We start from the raw sequence: 19,797 nt of genomic DNA on the forward strand, positions 1-19,797 counted from the left end.
GCGGCTCATAGAAGAAGACAAACACCCATTTGTGTTGTTTTCTTCAGTCAGTACTGAACCACTGAGGGGAATCCACCAGTCAGGCAAGTACATCATCTTTATATTTTAAAATATCTATAAGAGGGGCAACTGCACTTTTGTTTGTTTGTTTTTTACACACTATTTCATGTTGTTTAAAACAGGATGTTGTACATTGAAACCTTGTACTGTAATTGTCTTCCTTTTTATGGTTCACTCCTGAAATGAGAAAGGTGATCTTTATAACTGTTCCTTGAATGATAAATGTTGTTTTTACCACACATAGAAACTAATCAGTCTTTTTCTAGCAGTAGTCTGTAATTTTTTTTGAACAAACCATCAGATATTTCCACTTTGACTTAACCCTGATTAATTATCTGATTTCCTGATTTAACTGGCAATTATTTTCTTGATATATATATAGTACCAGTCTAAAGTTTGGACACACTCACCCATTCTGACTGGTACTGCATAAATAATCTTATTTGTTTATTTTTAACTCCAAACTGTGGGAAAATGTTTTAAAAGAAATCCAACACCAATACATTTAGTTTGGGATTTTGACGTAAAATCATAACCTTTTTCACCAGATATTGTCTAAAAACGTTTTGGATAGTTTTCTGTAAACTGGTTGCCCTGTTATTTATATTTTTTTATAAAAGAAAACTTATTGATTCAGTAACTACTCTTTCTGGCATGAGCACTATGATATTTGGCTATTACTGATATATCTGTGTGTGGGGAAAAACACAGAGTGAAAATATAGATATTAAATTATCTGTCTGATGTGCATTAATGTACAAAAGTCTTGAGCCACCCCACATTTATTTGTTTTGCTAAGAAAATGAGAAGTAGGTGCAGAAAAGTGAATATTTGATACAGTATGACCACCTTTATTCTTCAGCACAGCCTGAACTATCTTAGGCAGCTTCCTTATATTTTTTTTAAAGTAATTTCTTCATTCAAAGCTCTTTATTGGATGTTGGCTGCCTTTTAGTCTGTTGAGATGATCTCACGCTGCTTTAGTAATCTTGAGGTCTGGGATCTGGGGGGGGGGGGTTCCTATCCTTTTACTGCATTGGCAGTGTGTTTGTGATCATTGTCATTCTGAAAAATGAAGCTGTTGCCAAACAGATGCTTTCCAGATTGCATGGTGGATCAAAATCTGAAGTCATTTTTCTGCATTCATAATTCCAATACATGATCCCCACCACCACTGACTGAAATGCAGCCTCAAACCATGACAGAGCCTCCACTATGTTTTACAGATGGCTGTAGACACTCACTATTGATTACTGTCCCTCCCTGAGCCTGGTTCAGTTTGAGATTTCTTCCTGTTGAAAGTTTTTCCTTCTCACTGTCGCCAAGTGCTTGCTCATAGGGGGTTGTTTTGACTGTTGGGTTTTCTTTGTGATTATTATTGTATGGTTTTTACTCTACAGTATAATGCACCTTGAGATGACTGTTTGTTGTGATTTGGTGCTATATAAATAAAATTGAATTGAATCAACTGAAGGGCCAGATGCATCGCTCAGGTCCCATGTCAGGGCTTTGCTGGACTTTTTCTTGTTTCTTGTGGCCATAATTTCAGATAGTGTTTATCTGTTGTGGATAGTTTTTTTTAGGCCTGCAACTTCTTCTTTTGTCTTTGTCCAGTTTCCTCAAATGTTTTAAGGATGCACTGCACATCATACAAGGTAAGCCAGGTTTTTGGCTAATAGCTCTTTGGGAGTCACAACAATGCTATTTTATATCTGTCAAACTCAGTTATCGTTGGCATTTTTGTTTTTGTAGATTCAACTAAAAAATTGGGAACATGTGGTTTTGCAACAGAATGCTTAAAGATTTAATTTTTGATACGTTGTCTGCTATGTGTAGAAACAACACTTGATTCATCACATGAGTTAGCTGCATTTTTTATGCTTGGCTGATTCAAGTCAAGTCAATGGAAATTGGCTTAACAAAACTAAAAATACATAAATAAAAAAATTTCTGTGAAAGTGGTCTGGACTGAAAATGAGTGGGGAAAAAAATAGATCAGAAAGTATGGAGATATATTGCTCAAAACCACCTTTAAAAAAAGATTACAATAAAGTCTGGCTCCTTGGAAGCAAAATAAAAAGAAATGAGGGATGTTCAAGACCTTTGCACACTATTGTAGATGTAGCTTGAAATTAAAAAGAGAGGGAAAAAATTGAGGTTATTCTATAAAAAAAAATGTGAGAATTTTATGAAAATAAAAAACATAAGATTTGAACATCTGCTATTCAGCTTTGACTTCATGACTCATCTTAGAACATATTGCCTCCCCTCTGCTATTTTGAAGCTAAGCTTAAATATATAGTAGATCAATGTGATTTTTAACTTCTTCTCACTTCAACCTTCGTAGACAGGTGTCCTCTTGGATGAAACCAAGGTGTGCAGCATGCAGACAATAAAGACAGTGGAGACCCAAGTTCCCTTTCTGAAAGAGAGTTTCTTCACTACGACATTCAAAGGCCGGAGGAAGAGCAGCGTAACCAGTATTCTCCGTAAACAACAGTACTCACTTCTTAATCAACAGCAGTGCATTTTAGAGCATCAACCGCATGGTCCTAAGCTCTTTCATTCTCCTCTGATTGAAAATGGACCTGGGCAGCAAACTCCCAAGCATCAGCGACTTGCTCGTTCAACCAGCAGCCCGTTATGCAAGACAGTTGAGCATGCAGAAGCAGATGGGGATAGAAAGGAGGGGCAAAAAGAGAGAAAGAGAGATGTGAGAGAGGCTGAGCTGGAAAGAGGGGGAGAGAAAGCAGTGAGTGGTAGTGAGCCCGCGGCTGTCACTGCCAGTCTCCTCCTCCTTTCATCATCAGCATCAGCAGCACTGGGGGAGCCAGCATCATCCTCACAGCTGCCGTTAACTGTGGTGGGAAGACAGCAGGGATTAGCTAGCTCTGAAAGGGCTCAGACCAACAGAGGACCAACACCAGCAGCAGCACAGGACGATGCCCAGCCTCGACCCCAGCACAATGGCCTGTTAGCCAAAGGTGTTCGCCTGCTCAGGAACATGGGGAACCAGGAAGCAAAGCAGAAGAAAGGAGGAGCAAGTGGTGGAGCAACAGGGGATGTTTCTTGTCATGGTGAGACAGATGAGCGAGAAGTGGACAAAAAATCTAAAAAGTCCTACAATAGGATAAATAAAGGAGGAGGAGAACATGGCAAGAAGAAGTCGAAGTCTGAGTCAAAGGGTTCTGTGTTTTCTGGAATGAAGATCAGGAAGAGTTTATCCAAGGTGAAAGGGTTGTCTAAGGATGACATGTTGGAAGATGGGAGGTCAGCGCACTTTGGCAAAGCTAGGGTCGAGTCTGGTGCAGAGAGGAGTCTGTCAGCCGATGAGATGGGCATGTTATCAGATGCCGAGGGGGGTCTGAGCCATTTGACCGCAGACAGTCACAAATCTGGGGGCGATGAGACTGGCCGGAGGACAAGTTCAGGGTCAGATGCTGAACTCTACAGTTTTCACTCAGCAGCTGAAAGTGAAGGCCTGCTCTCTGACATCCAGCAGGCCATGAGAGACCAATGTGTTGTCACTGAAATGGTTACCAGCCACTTATCTGAAAAGTCAACCTCTGAGGGGAGCAAAGTCCCTGAGACTGGACTATCTCAGCAGCTCTTTAATCTGGATAAGGACTGTTTCTCCCCACCTCTTGTTAGTGAAAGTGTAGCTCAAGTACTGAATGATATGTGTAAGAAAGTGGAAAATGAAAGGAGTGACATATCTATATCAAGAATTTCATCTGGTCCAGGGTCTCTGAGTGAAAGTGGGCCATCATCTTCTGCTCCAGACACAGAGAGAAGTAGTGGCAGCCTTTTCCCAAAAACTAACAGCACTTATAGCTTCCAAGATACCACAACCACCACCACCTCATATGAAAGTGCTGAGGATGACCTGGAGAGCCCATTTTTGCCCCCACAGCAGAGTGACGGTAGTCAGACTGCACTTAGAAAAAACACAACTGTGCCATGTGACCATTTGGATCCCATGATGGTAGGGACGGGGCCAATTGGTACTCAGAAAAGTGCTAGCAGCATGGACCTGTCTGTTGAGAGGGAGGAAGAAGAAAATGGGAGGCGGGACTTTCTGTCTCTGAAAAGGAGGAAGAGTAGTCTGTCTATAAGCCAGCTGATAATAGACAGCCCCCCTGTTTTTCAGCCTAGACGAACATCCTCCAACTCTCCCTCCACTGTCAAACTCTACCCACCAGTCCACCCTTCCTATATTAAGACCACCACCAGGCAGCTCACCTCTCCAGTTGGCTCCCCCATTACCAGCCCCCATGTGCATAGGAAAACAGATCCCACCAGTCCTTCACTGGAATCCAGCAATGTCCAGGGGTTTAAGAGACGCAAGCAGAGGTCGTGCTCCATAGCTGGGCCACATAGTGTGTCTGCAGACTGGTCTACTGAGGTTGATGAGCTTGGTGGAAGACATGTTGACATGGGCAAATTTCCAGATCAGGAGACCACAGAGAAGAGTTACACAGGTGGGACATACTGGACGCTGGGTTCCAGGAGAACACACTATGGAAAGCAGACATCCGCTTCTACAGTTCCATACCTGGATGTCTTTTCTGGTGAGTCATACATAAATGAACTGAACTGGGCAATCTTAACAGGTATAAAAAAATTCAAAGAAAAAATAAACTTTCCCCCCAAAACATAGGTACCAGTTTAGTGTACGCCCTCTCTGGGTAATGCATCACTGTAGTCATTCTGAATGGCATTGCCCTGAGAAAACTGTAGGAAAGAGAGCTATAAGCCTATTTGTCCCCACTGAAGATATAATTACGATTAATGTGTTGGGGTTTTTTTCTTTTTTTGACAGAAATGGAAATCTATGTCGCAAAGGGATGGCCCACATTACTTCCTATTTTTGCCGTAGTTTATACAAACCATGCATATTTTGTTGCCACAGATAAAAACACAGAATATCAATAGTCTGACCTTTTTATTTGCCATTCATTTGGTGACTGCTCTGCTATCACAGTTGGAACATTCTTCACATGAAAGTATCAAGAGACAGTAATGAAGCATTTCATTTAAATGTTTTAGTTATGTCATAATTTATTCCTAGTGGAAAAGCCCCAATGGGCTGGATGTCACTCCTATTTATTTGGCACCAACCCCATTCTCATTTGAGATTAGCCCATTACACAACTCTATTGTGAAATGATTATTGTAATTGCCCAGTAAGTTGAATTTAATTGATTACAAATTACACATTATACAAACAATTACAGCAGAAATTCTAAATGAATGATTGTAAAATACAATAGTAAAACCACAGGGTGTCTTTATTGAGAAGTGTCACTCTAATAAAACAATGCCACTCTGTCCTCCTTTCTATTGTGGAGCCTCTCAAGAGCTCAGCTGTTGCCTCCTGTCTTTGCCTGTGCTCATAAATCAGAGGACCGAATGACAATGCTGCCACCCACCCATGGCTATGTCATCCTCTGATTCCCTTGGCTTGGATACAAACACACACAGTGGATGTTAAACTCATGTGACAGTTTATCTGCAAGACAAAAATAAGTCATGATGTTAAATCAATTTCTGTTTCCATCAGGTGAACTCGCTCCAAATAACGGAGGTACATAAAATCCTAAATCCACATTAAAATGAACATTTTTTTTTTTTTTTGTGCTTGTATGCCACTTCATATTTGTAGGACATATTCTGTCCTGTTTCTGTCCACAAAGACCCAGTCTCTAACTAGTTTATCACTGCATGTGATACCAATCAGTGCAGTGAGGTTTGCATGTCACATGTACCCTTAAGAGGGAGTGGGAAGAATGAGAAGAAAGGGGGGAAGTTGTGGACCAGTCCAATTTATTGGTGAAACAAATGATGACAAATTCCCATATATGGATAAAACAAATTCTGAGTTAAATTCTCAACTCATCTGTTAGTGTCTTTTTAAAAATGTAATATATATATATATATATATATATATATATATACCCAATGACTCGTGCTCCTGTCAACAGGAGCACGAGTCATTTCATGGCTTTTAATTGATTACTGTCCCCTGTATCACATGGTTAAGAGAAATTATCCTGTTTCAGGATTGGTCTGCCTCCTCTAGCTGTGTGTCGTTTCAGGCTCGGTGTTCCTCCACTGTCACATAGTCGATATCCCCCCCAACTCCTAATAATTCCTGCAACTCATGTCATTTTCAAGAAACACATTACTACATTTCTCACAGCTCAAACTTACTTTACTAAGACACAGACAACCTACTTTATTTTGCCATGTATTTTATTCAAAAGTAGAATTTAACACTCGGGTTCAGCCTGTGTGTTTTCTTGCTTTTTTTTTTTTCTCCAACCAAAACCCACCTTTCAGTTTTTTCAAACTGTTCCAAAACCAAAAAATTGGTTTTAAATTAAAACCAAAATTTTTTTTAATTTTTTTTAAATTTTTTAAGTATGTACTGCATGGTAGTTTGAATGCCATGTGTTAATTCTTTGCACTTCACAATTAGCACCATCTCTCTTTTCACCCACGTGTACCTGGTGTGAATAGAGTTTACAAGTGTAGGTGTTTAATTATCACATCTCGAACTGAAACATGTCTAAATTCTCTGGTCAGATTGACGTGAGGTGTCTAATTACACAGTTTCTCTCATCTTACCGAATTATGTCTAAAAATAATAAATGCCAAAATAATAAATGTGTGGGTTCAAACTCATTTAATAATCCTTCTCTGGTCTTGAAAATTGAGCTCTGCATCCCTCTGTTTCATTCTTTTCTTTTTTTTTAGGTCGTGCTCTTTTGGACAGGCTTTGTATGTATCAAGAAAATGGGTCTGCCAAAGAGGATGCGAAAGAATTGTGTCAACGAATGCTCGTCCAGGGTCTGCTGCACCCTTTCAGCAACAGCCCTGCAGAGCTCCTCGGTGACAGTGCTGTCTCAGCAGTCTTTAATGTAAGACCCTTCTCTTCACTGTCTCTAAGCTCTTATCCTAGAAACTGACCACACATTCAAAGCGGTAGGTTCGTTTTTACACAACTGTATATTTTAGCTTTAAAACACTTTACATTTTAAAATGCTAGATCCACATTACGACAGCTCTGAAAGATTTAAGAGTTTTGTAGGTATAGAAATGACCCTTAAAGCTGGCAGTTATGATTTATACTTTTTACTTTGCCACTTTCACCACTGTCTAAAGGTTGCATTGTGTGGGTTGGAATGCATGGAAAAAGCATGTGTTTTTGAGATCAATCGCTAAGTACCTCTTATGTGCAGTATATAGAGAAATTGCAAAGAGTGTGCATTTCTGTGTTTATTGTTCTGTTACTATGATTCATCTGGGAGATTTCATTACCTAAAGAGCAGTGGTGTATGCAGAGAGGGTGACTATGCGGAAGTTGATTTCATGAATTTTTTATTTTCCACTCCAGTAAAGCTTTGCTCAGAACCAATTGCACATGCCTGTAGAGATAACCACAGCCACTAGAGCCATTTCATCATAACTCCTTGTCACTGATCATGCAAATTATGGTATAAAGTATGTATAATTTGATGCGCAATTTAAATTACAACATAATTTTTTGCAAATGCACTACAGTACCTTCACTATGCATGTGTTTGTATATTTAATTCTATTTTACATTAGCTGTGTAAAACTGTGGGCCTGCTCAATTTCTCTGTATGTTGCTACAAAAAGAAGATTGCAAAATAAGTCATCCTATTGCATTGACAGACACTTAAATGACTTTTTAAAATATATTGTTGTAAGCTCATTATCTGTTCAGCTTCACGGATAACACACTGGTTGGTTCAGTATGATGTATACAGACATTCATGATATTATGTCATTGCAGAGAATGAATCTCACCCATAATAAAATTACAACAATAAAATGGAAACAATAAAATAGTGAATAAAATGCAAAGTTGGCTGGCTTTTTCAATGAAATTTCTCAACAACCAGCACATGGCCTTACCTTATCTTAGGCCCTTCACCCCCTGCAGAGCGTTAGGCTAACACAGATGTCCTATGCTCTCGGTAACAGATACTCCCCATCAACAAGTTTCCTCCAGCACACCCAGTTCTGGGTCCCATCCCATTCAATCATTGCCAAAGGTTTTGAGAATGACACAAGTATTCGTTTTCACAAAGTTTGATGATTCAGTTTTTATGATGGCAATTTGCATATACTCCAGAATGTTATGAAGAACAATTAGATGAATTGAAAATAATTTAAAAGTCTCTCTGGCATGAAAATTAACTAAATCCCAAAAACCCATGTCCACTTCATTTCAGCCCTGCCAACAAAAGTAACTGCTGACATAATTTCAGTGATATGCTCCTTAACACAGGTGAAAGTGTTGAGTGAGACAAAGCTAGAAATGCTGGTTGAGTTCTTGAAATCGTTGTTGTTCTTTTTGCCATGGTTATCTACAAGGACACACATGCAGCCATCATTGCTTTGCATAAAAAATGGCTTCACAGGTATGGGTATGTCTGCTAGTAAGATTACACCTAAATTAACCATATATTGGATCATCAAGAACTTTAAGGAGAGAGGTTCAACTGTAGTGAAGAGGGCTTCATGGTGCCCAAGAAAGTCCAGCAAGCACCAGGACCATCTCCTAAAGGTGACTCAGCTGTGGGTATGGGGCACCACCAGTGCAGGAATAGCAGAAGGCAGGTGTGAATGTATCTGCACGCACAGTGATGGAAAGACTTTTGGAGGATGGTCAGGTGTCAAGAAGGGCAGCAAAGAAACCACTTCTCTCCATAAAGAATGTCAAAGACAGACTGATATTCTGCAAAAGGTGCAGGGATTGGACTGCTGAGGACTGGGGTAAAGTCATTTTCTCTGAAGTCCCTTTCCAATTGTTTGGAAAAAAGTGTCTTTTTCAACAAGGTGAAGACCTTTGTCTTACCTTGTTGATGTTTAGCCCGGTCTTGGCTGATGTTTCTGTTGATTTAGTTGTTCTCTCTTGCATCTGATGATGACTCTGAGAAAGCAGGACTAAATCATCTGCATAATCAAGGTAAATATTTGATCTATGCGTGAGCGGTTTTGCAGGAAACCTGCCTGCTGGTCTTGTAGCAGGGCACCAACTGTTGTCTTCATTCTCACCTACAGTATTCTGTGGAAGATCTTCCCCAGAACATAATATGATTCACCTGTGGTTGTTACACTCTGAGATCTCCCTTCTCAGGAACATTTACAACAATCCTCTCCCACCACTCTTCTGGGATGCTTTCCTCCCTCCATATCTCAGCAAAGAGCCTGTGATCTGCAAATATTACTAGATCTGCTTTCATAGTCTTGGCAGGAATCCCATCAAACCCTGCAGCTTTTCCATTCTTCAAGACTTGGATAGCTGTCTGGGTCCCAGACTTACTGGGCTTATCACAGTTCATGGGAAGGGTTATGTCAGATGGTGGAATATCTGGTGGGTTCTCAAGGGCTGGTTCATTTAGTAGTTCTCCAAAGTGCTCTGCCCAAAGCTTAAGTTGCTCCTCATCTGTTAAGGGCTTGTCTCATTTGTCCTTGACTGGCTTCTCTGCATGGTGATATTTTACTTCCAGCTTCCACGTGTGACTAAAAAGATCTTTCATGTTCCTTTTGGCAGCTGCCTCCTCTGCTGCCTTTGCCAGTTTGTCCATGTATACCCTTTTGTCCTGCTGAACACTTTTCCGTACCCATTCCAGAATGTTTCTGGTCCCTAGCTTTTGAAGCTCTCGTTCTACAATTGTTCAAGTCAGGTTTCTGTTTTTTCCTCTCCTCGATCTTTTCCATAGTATTTAATGACATCCGGTCCTTGTGGGCTAATTTCTTTCTACCATCAGGCCTCAATCCAAACCTTCTTCACTCTTCTCCACTCATGCTCGATACCAGACACTCCAAAATGAATGATTGCTGTTAAATTTTCTTCATACATGCACCCAAGAGAATGAATTTTAATGGTGTGAATTCCCCTGGCTATTCGTAGCTGGCCTTTTCCCTTCCAGTGAAACATTTACTCATCTATGACATAGCTAGACCTAAATTTTTGTTCAAAAAGTAATGGTTCTCAGTGATTAATACTTCTGATTTTAGTGATATAGTGATTTAGTGATATAGTGATTTAGTGATATCAGCCCATCTTGTCACTGTGAGCAAAAACCAAACAGTCTGGTCAGATTAGTTTTGGATTCTGCACATTGCAACTTCTCCTGCTGTTTCACATGCATGGACATATACTGTATGTACTCATATGCACATAAAGCTTCAGTACACACACAGACAAAAGCAAGATTACTCGCCTCATGCTGCAAGCTCTTAAGCTGATTTATTAACATAAATGCAAATCTGTGGAATACAAAACATCATCTGCTTGTATGCCGTGTGGTCAAAGTAGGACACAAACAGGCCTTTCTTTTTTATCTTCTAACAGCTCACTGTTGCATCAGTATGTTAAAGACACTTTGCACACACATACAAAAGGACAGCATGAGACATCCATGCTGAGGCTTTTCCTTGCATAGCTGGATTATTATTTGCTCTGACATTCACTCAGTCACACAAACACACACAAATACGCACACACATACATTTGTGCTTGCGTAGACCATCTGCTGACCATGTTATGTAAGAACTCCACGTGCCTTGGGCTCAGGCTGCTCTTCCTGAGCAAAAAGCTCACTATGTCAGGATTGGACAGAATTGTCCCTGCTCTGCATACTTCTTCAGTCTGAGGCTTGGCCTGGAGTCATGTATTATTCAGCTTGACCACGAATAACCTTTGCTGTTGTCATTCAGAGTACAGATTTCTTCTCCTTTTTTTTTTTTTTTTAGCGCTTTCTATCTTAAAGCTAATCTCCTTTTGAAATTAAATCATCAGTCTGTCTTTGCTCTTCTGGAACCTTTTCACTTAAACCCCTTAATATATGAGACTATTATGCTCTTTCCCTTTTAAAGTTGCTTTCCATCTTGAAATCAATCATTTACTGCAACTTTGTCTTTCTCTTTTTACATCTCTCTTTCCTTTTACTTCTATCTTTATCTTTCATCTCCTGTTTGCCCTCCACTGTTCTACCTAAATATGGCATTGCATCCATTTTGCTGGAGATGTATCACTTGCATGTCTCTTGTTCTGCATGTGCCCTGAAATTAGATACTCCAATCAGCTTCATTCATTACAAAAAATGGAGTCTGATAATAATGAGTGTCTAAGAACTCTGAATAAATGCTGCCCTTTGTGCTTGGCAAAACATTGCTTAGTTGATAAATTTCTGTTGCCGTTGCAAGAGTTTACATCGATCTCACTTTGGGGTGTGTGTGTGTGTGTGTGTGTGTGTGTGTGTGTGTGTGTGTGTGTGTGTGTGTGTGTGTGTGTGTGTGTGTGTGTGTGTGTGTGTGTGCTTCTGGCTGCAGGTCAGGTTACCACAGTGATCAGCTAATGCTGACATGCAGTATGAATATACTACAGTATAGGGGCCTAACATCTGAAAAGTTGCCATTTATGCTCGCATATGATTTTATACCTTATGCAAAATAAGTAGATTGCAGTCTAACTGTTCAGTGCCTTGCCTTTTTACTTTGGTATACTAGCAAGAAATACAACATTTTGGCAGTTTCGTAGTACCAACACTGAGAAAATGGAAATCACCCAAATGCTTAAAAACTTCCAAGTAAAGCCAAAAGAAAACAAAAACAAAGTGGAATGATTTGAATAACTGCATCTTCTGCTAAAGAGAAAGCAAGCACTTACACATATTTACCCTGGCACTGTTAAGTGCACTTAATCTGTGAGCCTCTTTCAGAGTTGTTTTAGGGTGGCTGGCATTGTGTTGAGTGTTGTCTTAAGAGTCATTGAACTAAATACTAAATTAATAATATGAATACAAATGTATTTATAGTCCGTATCCTCCAGTTGCTGTTTGATGTGATTAAATATATTTATGGAGCATGCCTTGTTGTACATTTAGAGGATTAAGCATTTTCCCCCATGACCCGAAGCCATATTGCAATAACATTAAGAGGGTCAATTAACTTAGAATTCATATTTCCCATGGAGACTACCGGTAGCTGTGATTAGACTGAGAGCTTTTTTTGACATTTAACAGGAATATTAAGAAATGTTGCCAGAGAAGCTCTGTCATTGCACATCAGTGTTTTTCTGCAAACAAATGCATGATTGTGAAATGGATCATTTAAAGGAGGAGGGAGTGTGTGGAAGAAATGCAGGAATAATTCCTTTAAGTGTGTTCAGTTTAAACCTTACCACTGACACGTAACCCTTAATAAATCAGGTTCAACGGTACATTCAGATCATTTACAACAGTAATGCCAAGTTGAGACATCATTTTCCATAATGAAACAGAAGTATTTGTTGGAAGAAATATAAGTGGGACCCGGTATCTGAGATTATTATAACAGCTGGAATTTTCTTATTTTTTAAGGAGGAACAGCTGTACACCTGGGCATCTGTAGGCTTGCCAGTGTCTTCTTACCTTTGGGAACTCTATGGGGGGCCAACCACAGGCAGAGTACAGAGCTTAAGGTCCCCTTTGCATCAATCATCGGCCAAGACACCAAGTGCTCCACAATTTCAGGTTGGTTAAATCTTCTCTTCCATGACAAATATTTGAAAAAATGTGTTGCCCTGTCTACACAGGGTGGAAAATGTATGCTTTGAAAATATAAATCATTGTGTGTGTGTGTGTGTGTGTGTGTGTGTGTGTGTGTGTGTATGTTTATAATACCTTGTGGGGACAATTTTCCTGACATATACTACGTTGTGGGGACCAATTGCTCCTTGTGGGGACTGGAACCTTGTCCCCACAAGGGGAAACCCTGTTTTTGGGTCAGGGGTCAGAGTTAGGGCTAAGGTATGAATTGAGTTTAGGTTAGGGTTAGGGTTAGGTATGTGATGGTTAGGGTTAGGAAAAGGGTAAAGGTAAGGTTTAGGCTGTAGAAATGAATGGAAGTCAATGGAAATTCCCCACAAAGATAGCAAAACACACTTGTGTGTGTGTGTGTGTGTGTGTGTGGTGGGTGCTAACATTTACTTGATATAGCCTTTTTTGAAATTACCATTTTAATAGAACTAGAATGATTGCAAACCAATCACACAAAAAGACACAGTCCAGTAAAAAGCTAGTGAAAACCTAGCAGGATTATTATAATATTTTGCTGTTCCTTTTTAAATATGTATAGTCTGTATTTAAGACATTTTGTGCAAAATATACAGGATTGTGTGGAAGTGCCTTAAAAATGAATGAAATCTGAAATTTTAGGAGAGCACACAAACACACACTGAGAAACAGAAATCCATTTAGTCATTGAAGGACATAGCTACTAAAGTTTTTATTTGATAAATATTTGACCCAGATTTGAAATCTGGAATATTATTACCCATGTGAATGTAGCTCTGCCTGCTACATGCCTCAACTGTAACTTATTTTCTTGTCCACCAGAGGTCAGGCTTATGTTGAAAGTGCTGTGAAACAATCACAGGAATCCTCACTGTTTCCTAGAACAGTTAAAAAGAAAAAATAAAAGAGAGAAAAAAAAATGAGGACCATACTGACTAAATATTCTCCTCAAGATTCAACAATGTGACCACAACTGGAGAATGTGTACTAGCAGACAAAACTCTCCCCATGTGAGGCCTACTGAGACTCGCTGTCTCTGGGGTCAAATCTCTTGGTATCCTCTCATCCCTGCTCCAACCAGTGTGGAGCCAGAGGTCTGACGAAGTCTAGACATAATGGACTTGCTTGACCCTTCTTAAGCTCATAACTCTGTTACTAAGCTGCTTGAGTTGTGACTTTTTCTTTTTCATCGTTTATGCAACTGAATGATAATGTGCCTAAGATTTAACACCAAACCTTATGTTGTGTGTTTTTTGTTTTGTTTTGTTTTGAAACAAAGACTTGAAAAAGGCTGTTTTTATGTACAAAAACTCAAAGCACTGACTCACGAGATTTCTACAGTTTCTATTTATGAAGTCTGATGATAGTTGCAATTTGTTATAATATTTATTTATGTATGTGTTTATTTGGTTCACTGACAGACAGAATGCAGCAAGTTGAAGTCAGGTCAGTCATCCTCTGAGGATGAAAGCAGTCTCATCCCTCTGCTGGAGAGGACCATCGATGACCTGCGGATTAAGATAGCTGTGTTGCAAGGCCAGCAGGCCTCCTTGGCAAAGGGCATCAGGGATAATATGGGAGCTCTGGGCAATGGTCACCACAAGGCCTCACAGATGAAAGGAGGGCGATTGGGAAGGATGAGCCAGGAGGTGTCTATCCAGACCTCGCCTGTGGAGGAGGGATTTAAGTTCGAAGTGCCTTTGAATGGAGGGTCCATCAGCATGGTGTCCTCTGTTTCATCCTCTATTGCCAAATCTACAGAGGGTTTTTCCTGCTCGTGCCAGCAGAGGCAGCAGAGCAGTATCCATTCAGGTCCTCCTCCCCCTCCCCCTCCACTCTCTGGGGTTATGTCCCAACCACCTCCCCCTCCACCACCACCACCTCCCCCACCCTTACCTGGGCTTGGACCTTGTTTGCCACCCCCACCCCCTCCACCACCACCACCACCACCACCACCACCAGGTGCTGGAGCTCCACCACCTCCTCCCATGCCTGGTTTTGGACCTCCACCCCCACCTCCTCCACCACCAGGTATGGGCCCTCCTCCTCCACCCCCTCCTCCTGGAACAGGCCCCCCTCCTCCACCCCCACCTCCCGGCTTTGGGCCCCCACCACCACCAGGCCCTATGCCCTCCATGATGATCCAGGAAGCTGCCCCTGCCAAGGCTATGATAGAACCCCCCAAGCCAATGAAGCCACTCTACTGGACCCGTATACAGCTGCATGCTAAAAAGTAAGGATATGCTGTAGAAAGACAGATATGGATCATTTGCACAAAGGTATTCTGAACAGTAGAGATTTGAGAGGAAGCTTGTCCACTTAAGATAAAGATCAACCACATGCTGTGACTGTAATAGACATGCTAACCTTGCGGAAAATGAAAGTGATGCAGTCCAGGCATTGTGGTCAGCAGAGAATTGACTTGAACCAGGTTTTCTTTCCTTATTAAGGCTTGGAAAACTGTGCTGGAATGAACCTCTAGAAATGGAGATCTTGCTTTACAAGCAAGTGAGGAACTTGATCCAGAATTATAAATGTCATTGGTTGGCTGATGAGTTTGGCAGTAATTGATTTGGGATTTTTAGTCTCCAAAAAGTGGCAAATTAGTACTTGTAAAACTGCACAGGGCTAACTGGAAATGTCAAAAATGCCTTTAAAAAACACAAATTAGACTATGAAGGTGTACTTTATTGTCAATCAATAGATGGCTCTCCGACTTAAACTGTAAGTAATTCCTCCCTCTCCATCTTTAGACCTGCTGGCTCACTGGTGTGGGATAAAATTGAGGAACCAACTGTGGATTTTGAAGAATTTGTGGAACTATTTTCCAAAAGCGCTGTCAAGGAGAAGAAGAAGCCAATTTCAGACACAATCAGCAAGTCAAAGGCCAAGCAGGTACAATATGTTGTGTTATGGTCACATGTTTGCATGTGTCTCCTGTTTGTCTCTATATACAGTACGTATATACTGACATTTGTTTAAGCAAGTATATGTGTGCATATTTATGCATCTATGTTGTTGCCCCACCACATTTGGACCTCTTCACTTTTCTCCACTGTTGGCTGTTCCTTTCCATTTCTCATCACTGTTGTCTCCCATTTACTTTGAGTGACAGAAGGAAATGCTACAGCCAGACAGTTATTATGTGGTGTGAGCTCTGGCTCCCACCCGACTCCCCTTGTGACCATCCAGTGGCACGGAGCCAATGTCTCGCGTGCAGTGAGGAAACCTCACGACGGTGATGACTGCTCTGAGAGAAGGGGAGTGGGAAGGTTAGAAGGGAAAACAGGAGGGAGTGAGAAGCGTGGGAGTTGTATTTCATGATGTGGTTCCTCCCATTGTGCTTTCTGTATGACTTAGTTTAATAGTCAGACTGTTTCCCTCCCCAGTGTCCTTTATGCCACTCCATCAATCTGCAAGGCAAACATTTGATCCACAATTTAAAGCTCTTTTGGTTAAGAGTTTTATGATAATGTACTATTCACCTAAATTATGTATCTAAATCGCAACTAATGTTGCACAAGGGAAGGACGTTTCACCCCTCTAATTGAGACCCTGTAGAATCAACCAGCAGTTTCTGCTGAAATGATATGTTGGTCCCAGGCATAGACATTGGTGGGAAATGTTCTTGGGTTATGGGAAGGGATGAATTGGAACTCGACACCAAAATTTAAAGCTTTCTTCCAAAAAGTTTCTAGTTGATTGAAAGTATATCTAGAGCAAATGTTGAACTGGTTTACCCTTAACAAAAAGCTTCTTCATCATTTTCTTCATTATCTTTATCTTTGTCATCTACATCTTCATAATATTGCTTCATTTTCTAAATTGTGCCCTTGTCCTTTGGTCCATCCCAGGCATGAAAGAGTTGTTTGACCACTTTTTACTTTTTGGAAAATCATGATAGATGAGTTTCATAAAGGAATTCTTTTTTTTTTAAAGCACATTCCAAAATTAACAGTCATCAAACAAACTGAAACTATGACATTTGGACCTGTCAATACCACACCAGTGAGTGTGTTCTATAATAAATGTAGGGCAGGGGAACCAAATATGAACAGAATAAGTGCCCCCTTCTCTGTTTTCCTGATATTCTGTTCAATTCCATGCAATTTAGATTTCTATATATAGTGCCAAATCACAACAACAGGTATAGACTCAACAGTATTTGGGAGAAAACTCCAACAATCAAATCACCCCCCTATGAGCAAGCACTTAGGATGGCGGGAAGAAAAAAACCCTTTAAACAGGATGAAACCTCTGGCAGAACCAGGCTCAGGGAGGGGCAGCCATCTGTCGCAACGGGTTGGGGGGTGAGGGAAAAGACAAAAGAAAACACCAGACTAAAGGAGAGAGAAGACAAAAGTGTAATGGCATTCTGCAGTGGTGTATAAAAACATGGGCAGTGAAAAGAGGTGAGTGGAGAAGAAATGCTCAGTGGATCACAGGAAGTCCCACAGCAATCTGAGCCTATAGCTGCATAACTAGGGGGTGGTTCAGAGTCAGCTCTAAGTTTTATCAAAAAGGAACGTTTTTAAGGCTAATCTTGAAAGTAGAGAGGGTGTCTGTCTCCTGAATCCAAACTGGGAGCTGGTTCCACAGAAGAGGGGTCTGAAAGCTGAAGGCTCTGCCTCCCATTTTACAGTACTTTTAGAAACACTACCACAAGTAAGCCAGCAGTCTGAGAGTGAAGTGCTCTATTGGGACAATTTGGTACTATAAGGTCTTTAAGATATGATAGGGTCTGATTGTATGTGAGGAGAAGGAGGCAGGTTGTTTATAAATTTAGAGATATTGCACATATGAATGAAAGCGTTTCTACATATTTTTATAATGTGCACACTGAAGGACATATAATGATCAAAAATGACTGAGTTTTCTTGCAGTCTTACTTGAGGCCAAGATACGGTCATCAAGAGTAAGTATCTGGTTAGACACCGGATTTTTAGGGCCAGAAAAAAAATTACAGAAGATCCAGGCATTTACGTATGTCTTTAAGGCATGCCTGTAATTTAACTAATTGATTTGTGTCATCTGACCTGGATCAAGTAAAGGCTTTTTAAGTAGTGGTTTAGTTACAGCCATCTTGAAAGCCTGTGGTACATATCTTGTTAATAGAGATAAACTGATCATATTTAAAATTGTAGCATTGAATAATGGTAAGACTTCTTTGAACAGTCTTGTAGGAATGTGATCCAAGAGACATGCTGATGATTTAGCAGAAGAAATTATTGAAGTTACTTTAGAAAGATCAGTAGGAGAGAGAGATTCTAAATATCAGCAATTATTAAAATTGCTGTATTTAATGATGTATTAGCAGGACAGCTGTTAGTATTTTTTTCTCTATAGGCAAAAATTGTAATTGTAAAGAAATTCACAAAGTCAGTTGTACTATTACTGTATTTTTATTATGATGATCTAATTGACACAACTCTGGATAAGTCTATTGCCACATCATGAAGCACTCCATGCTGTGGTTGTTTTTGCTGAATTATGACAGGAGACAAATTGAGTTGGGTGTGTGTGTGTTAAATTCCCCTGGTCATCAGTGTGGATCTTCTCCAACACAGCAATGGTGCTGCAGACAGCGATTCAGCAACAGCTAAAACACAGAACTGAGTGAACCCAATTTGAAGTTAACCTTTGACACCTGTTTTGCTGATGAGAGGGGACAAGCATCCTCCTCAGGACTACCACTTTAGAACAGCTTTGACGTCAGCACTCCTCGGCTGGCATATGTATTACAGTAGATGGAAAGGTTTACTGCTATTACAGTGTCAACTGCTAACCTTTCTATCTGCAGAAAGATTTCAGAGGGAGCAGCATTGCTTCTGACCTTTTTATATGGCGTGCTATAGATACCGAGTGAATGTTTGGAATATGAATTAAAGTATGTGGTTCACATCTGTTTAAGACTGAAGATGACAAATTGCATCTCCTCAATGCTCTGTTTTTCATCTTAAGAGATTTTAGGTCTAGGCAGAGAGGAATTATAAATCATCTGTATCACTGACCAAGTGTTTCTCTGATCAAAATTTCACAACCAAAAATATTTAGTTTATTACCAGAAAAGAGAAATAGAGAGAGAGCGTCTGGAAGATCTTTTAAAGATCAACTCCAAGCATTTTTACCCTGAAGAAGTTAAACCTGGTTAGAAATGAAAATTAAATCTTGCCATCATTTAAAACATTGAGGCCCATGTTTATTTAAACATGACTTACAAACACAGTGTCACACACAATCAGTGTGTGATTGTCCTTCTTATAGCTTCCCTCATTTCAGCCATAGCAATGACACTGTTCTCATTATTCTTTTTCATTAAAAGTACCAAACTTGAGAGCTTGATTCTCAACACATTTTCAGCTCTAAGCACATCACGACTAGTCAAAAGTAGGTCATCAGATGATAAGATGGGTATATTTAAATTTATGAGCCTGTTCCTAAATATTGCAATTCTTTAAAGATAAAAGAAAGAAAGTTTGACCTTATTTGACCTTGAAGATGAGATCAGAGGTCAAAAGTAACATCACAGTTACAATCCCCATATAGCATTCCCTATATGCCTATAATACAAATTAGCATTATTACTGAGGGGGAGTGGGGTATTTTTGGTTTTGGTATGTTTGTCTGTTTGCTTGCTTGTTAACAAAACTGTAGCAAAACAACCAGTCCGATTCATACCAAATATGCACGAAAGACAGCCAGTGATGCCTTTATCACCTGATTACATTTTTGCCATAATTGGGTCAAGTTAAGAAGCAAACAAACAAAAAAACAAGTTAAAAAAAAAAAAAAAACAGAAAATTTGAAAAATTAAAAAAATATCTTTAGCTCTCTGAAAGTGCCAGTTTTGAAATTGTGTTGCTAGACCAAAACAAAACTGTGTGGGATGATCATAATACATATTGGCCAACTTTACAATGATAAGTGGATCACAAGATCAGCAAAGATGTGACTTAAGGGATTTCTTTAAGCCAAAATCAGACTTGGTTGTATATTTAAGTAAGGTCAGCAGATACAATATGACTAATAGCTTTTTCACTGCAATTAGGAAGTTACTTACTGTGAAAGTCACTCAGCATCATATCTCGATCGGCATGTTTCTCAAAGCTGTGGTTGGGCTGGGGAAAGCAGACAGTTGGGG

The 19,797-nt window shown here is 40.1% G+C and overlaps 1 protein-coding gene across 1 annotated transcript in view; it reads left to right on the forward strand.

Moving 5' to 3' along the window:
* Positions 1-1,683: 1,683 nt before the first annotated feature.
* fmn2a (formin 2a) overlaps positions 1,684-19,797 on the forward strand; it is a 40,180-nt gene continuing 22,066 nt past the window's right edge. The window contains exons 1-6 of the mRNA XM_030748826.1: positions 1,684-1,715; positions 2,408-4,631; positions 6,820-6,983; positions 12,462-12,614; positions 14,078-14,889; positions 15,410-15,551. Of these exons, the coding sequence (XP_030604686.1) occupies positions 1,695-1,715; positions 2,408-4,631; positions 6,820-6,983; positions 12,462-12,614; positions 14,078-14,889; positions 15,410-15,551 (3,516 nt within the window). The 5' untranslated portion in view covers positions 1,684-1,694. The remainder of the gene's footprint in view (positions 1,716-2,407; positions 4,632-6,819; positions 6,984-12,461; positions 12,615-14,077; positions 14,890-15,409; positions 15,552-19,797) is intronic.

This window comes from Archocentrus centrarchus, chromosome 15, assembly GCF_007364275.1.
Source record: "Archocentrus centrarchus isolate MPI-CPG fArcCen1 chromosome 15, fArcCen1, whole genome shotgun sequence".
Taxonomy (NCBI): Eukaryota; Metazoa; Chordata; class Actinopteri; order Cichliformes; family Cichlidae; genus Archocentrus; species Archocentrus centrarchus.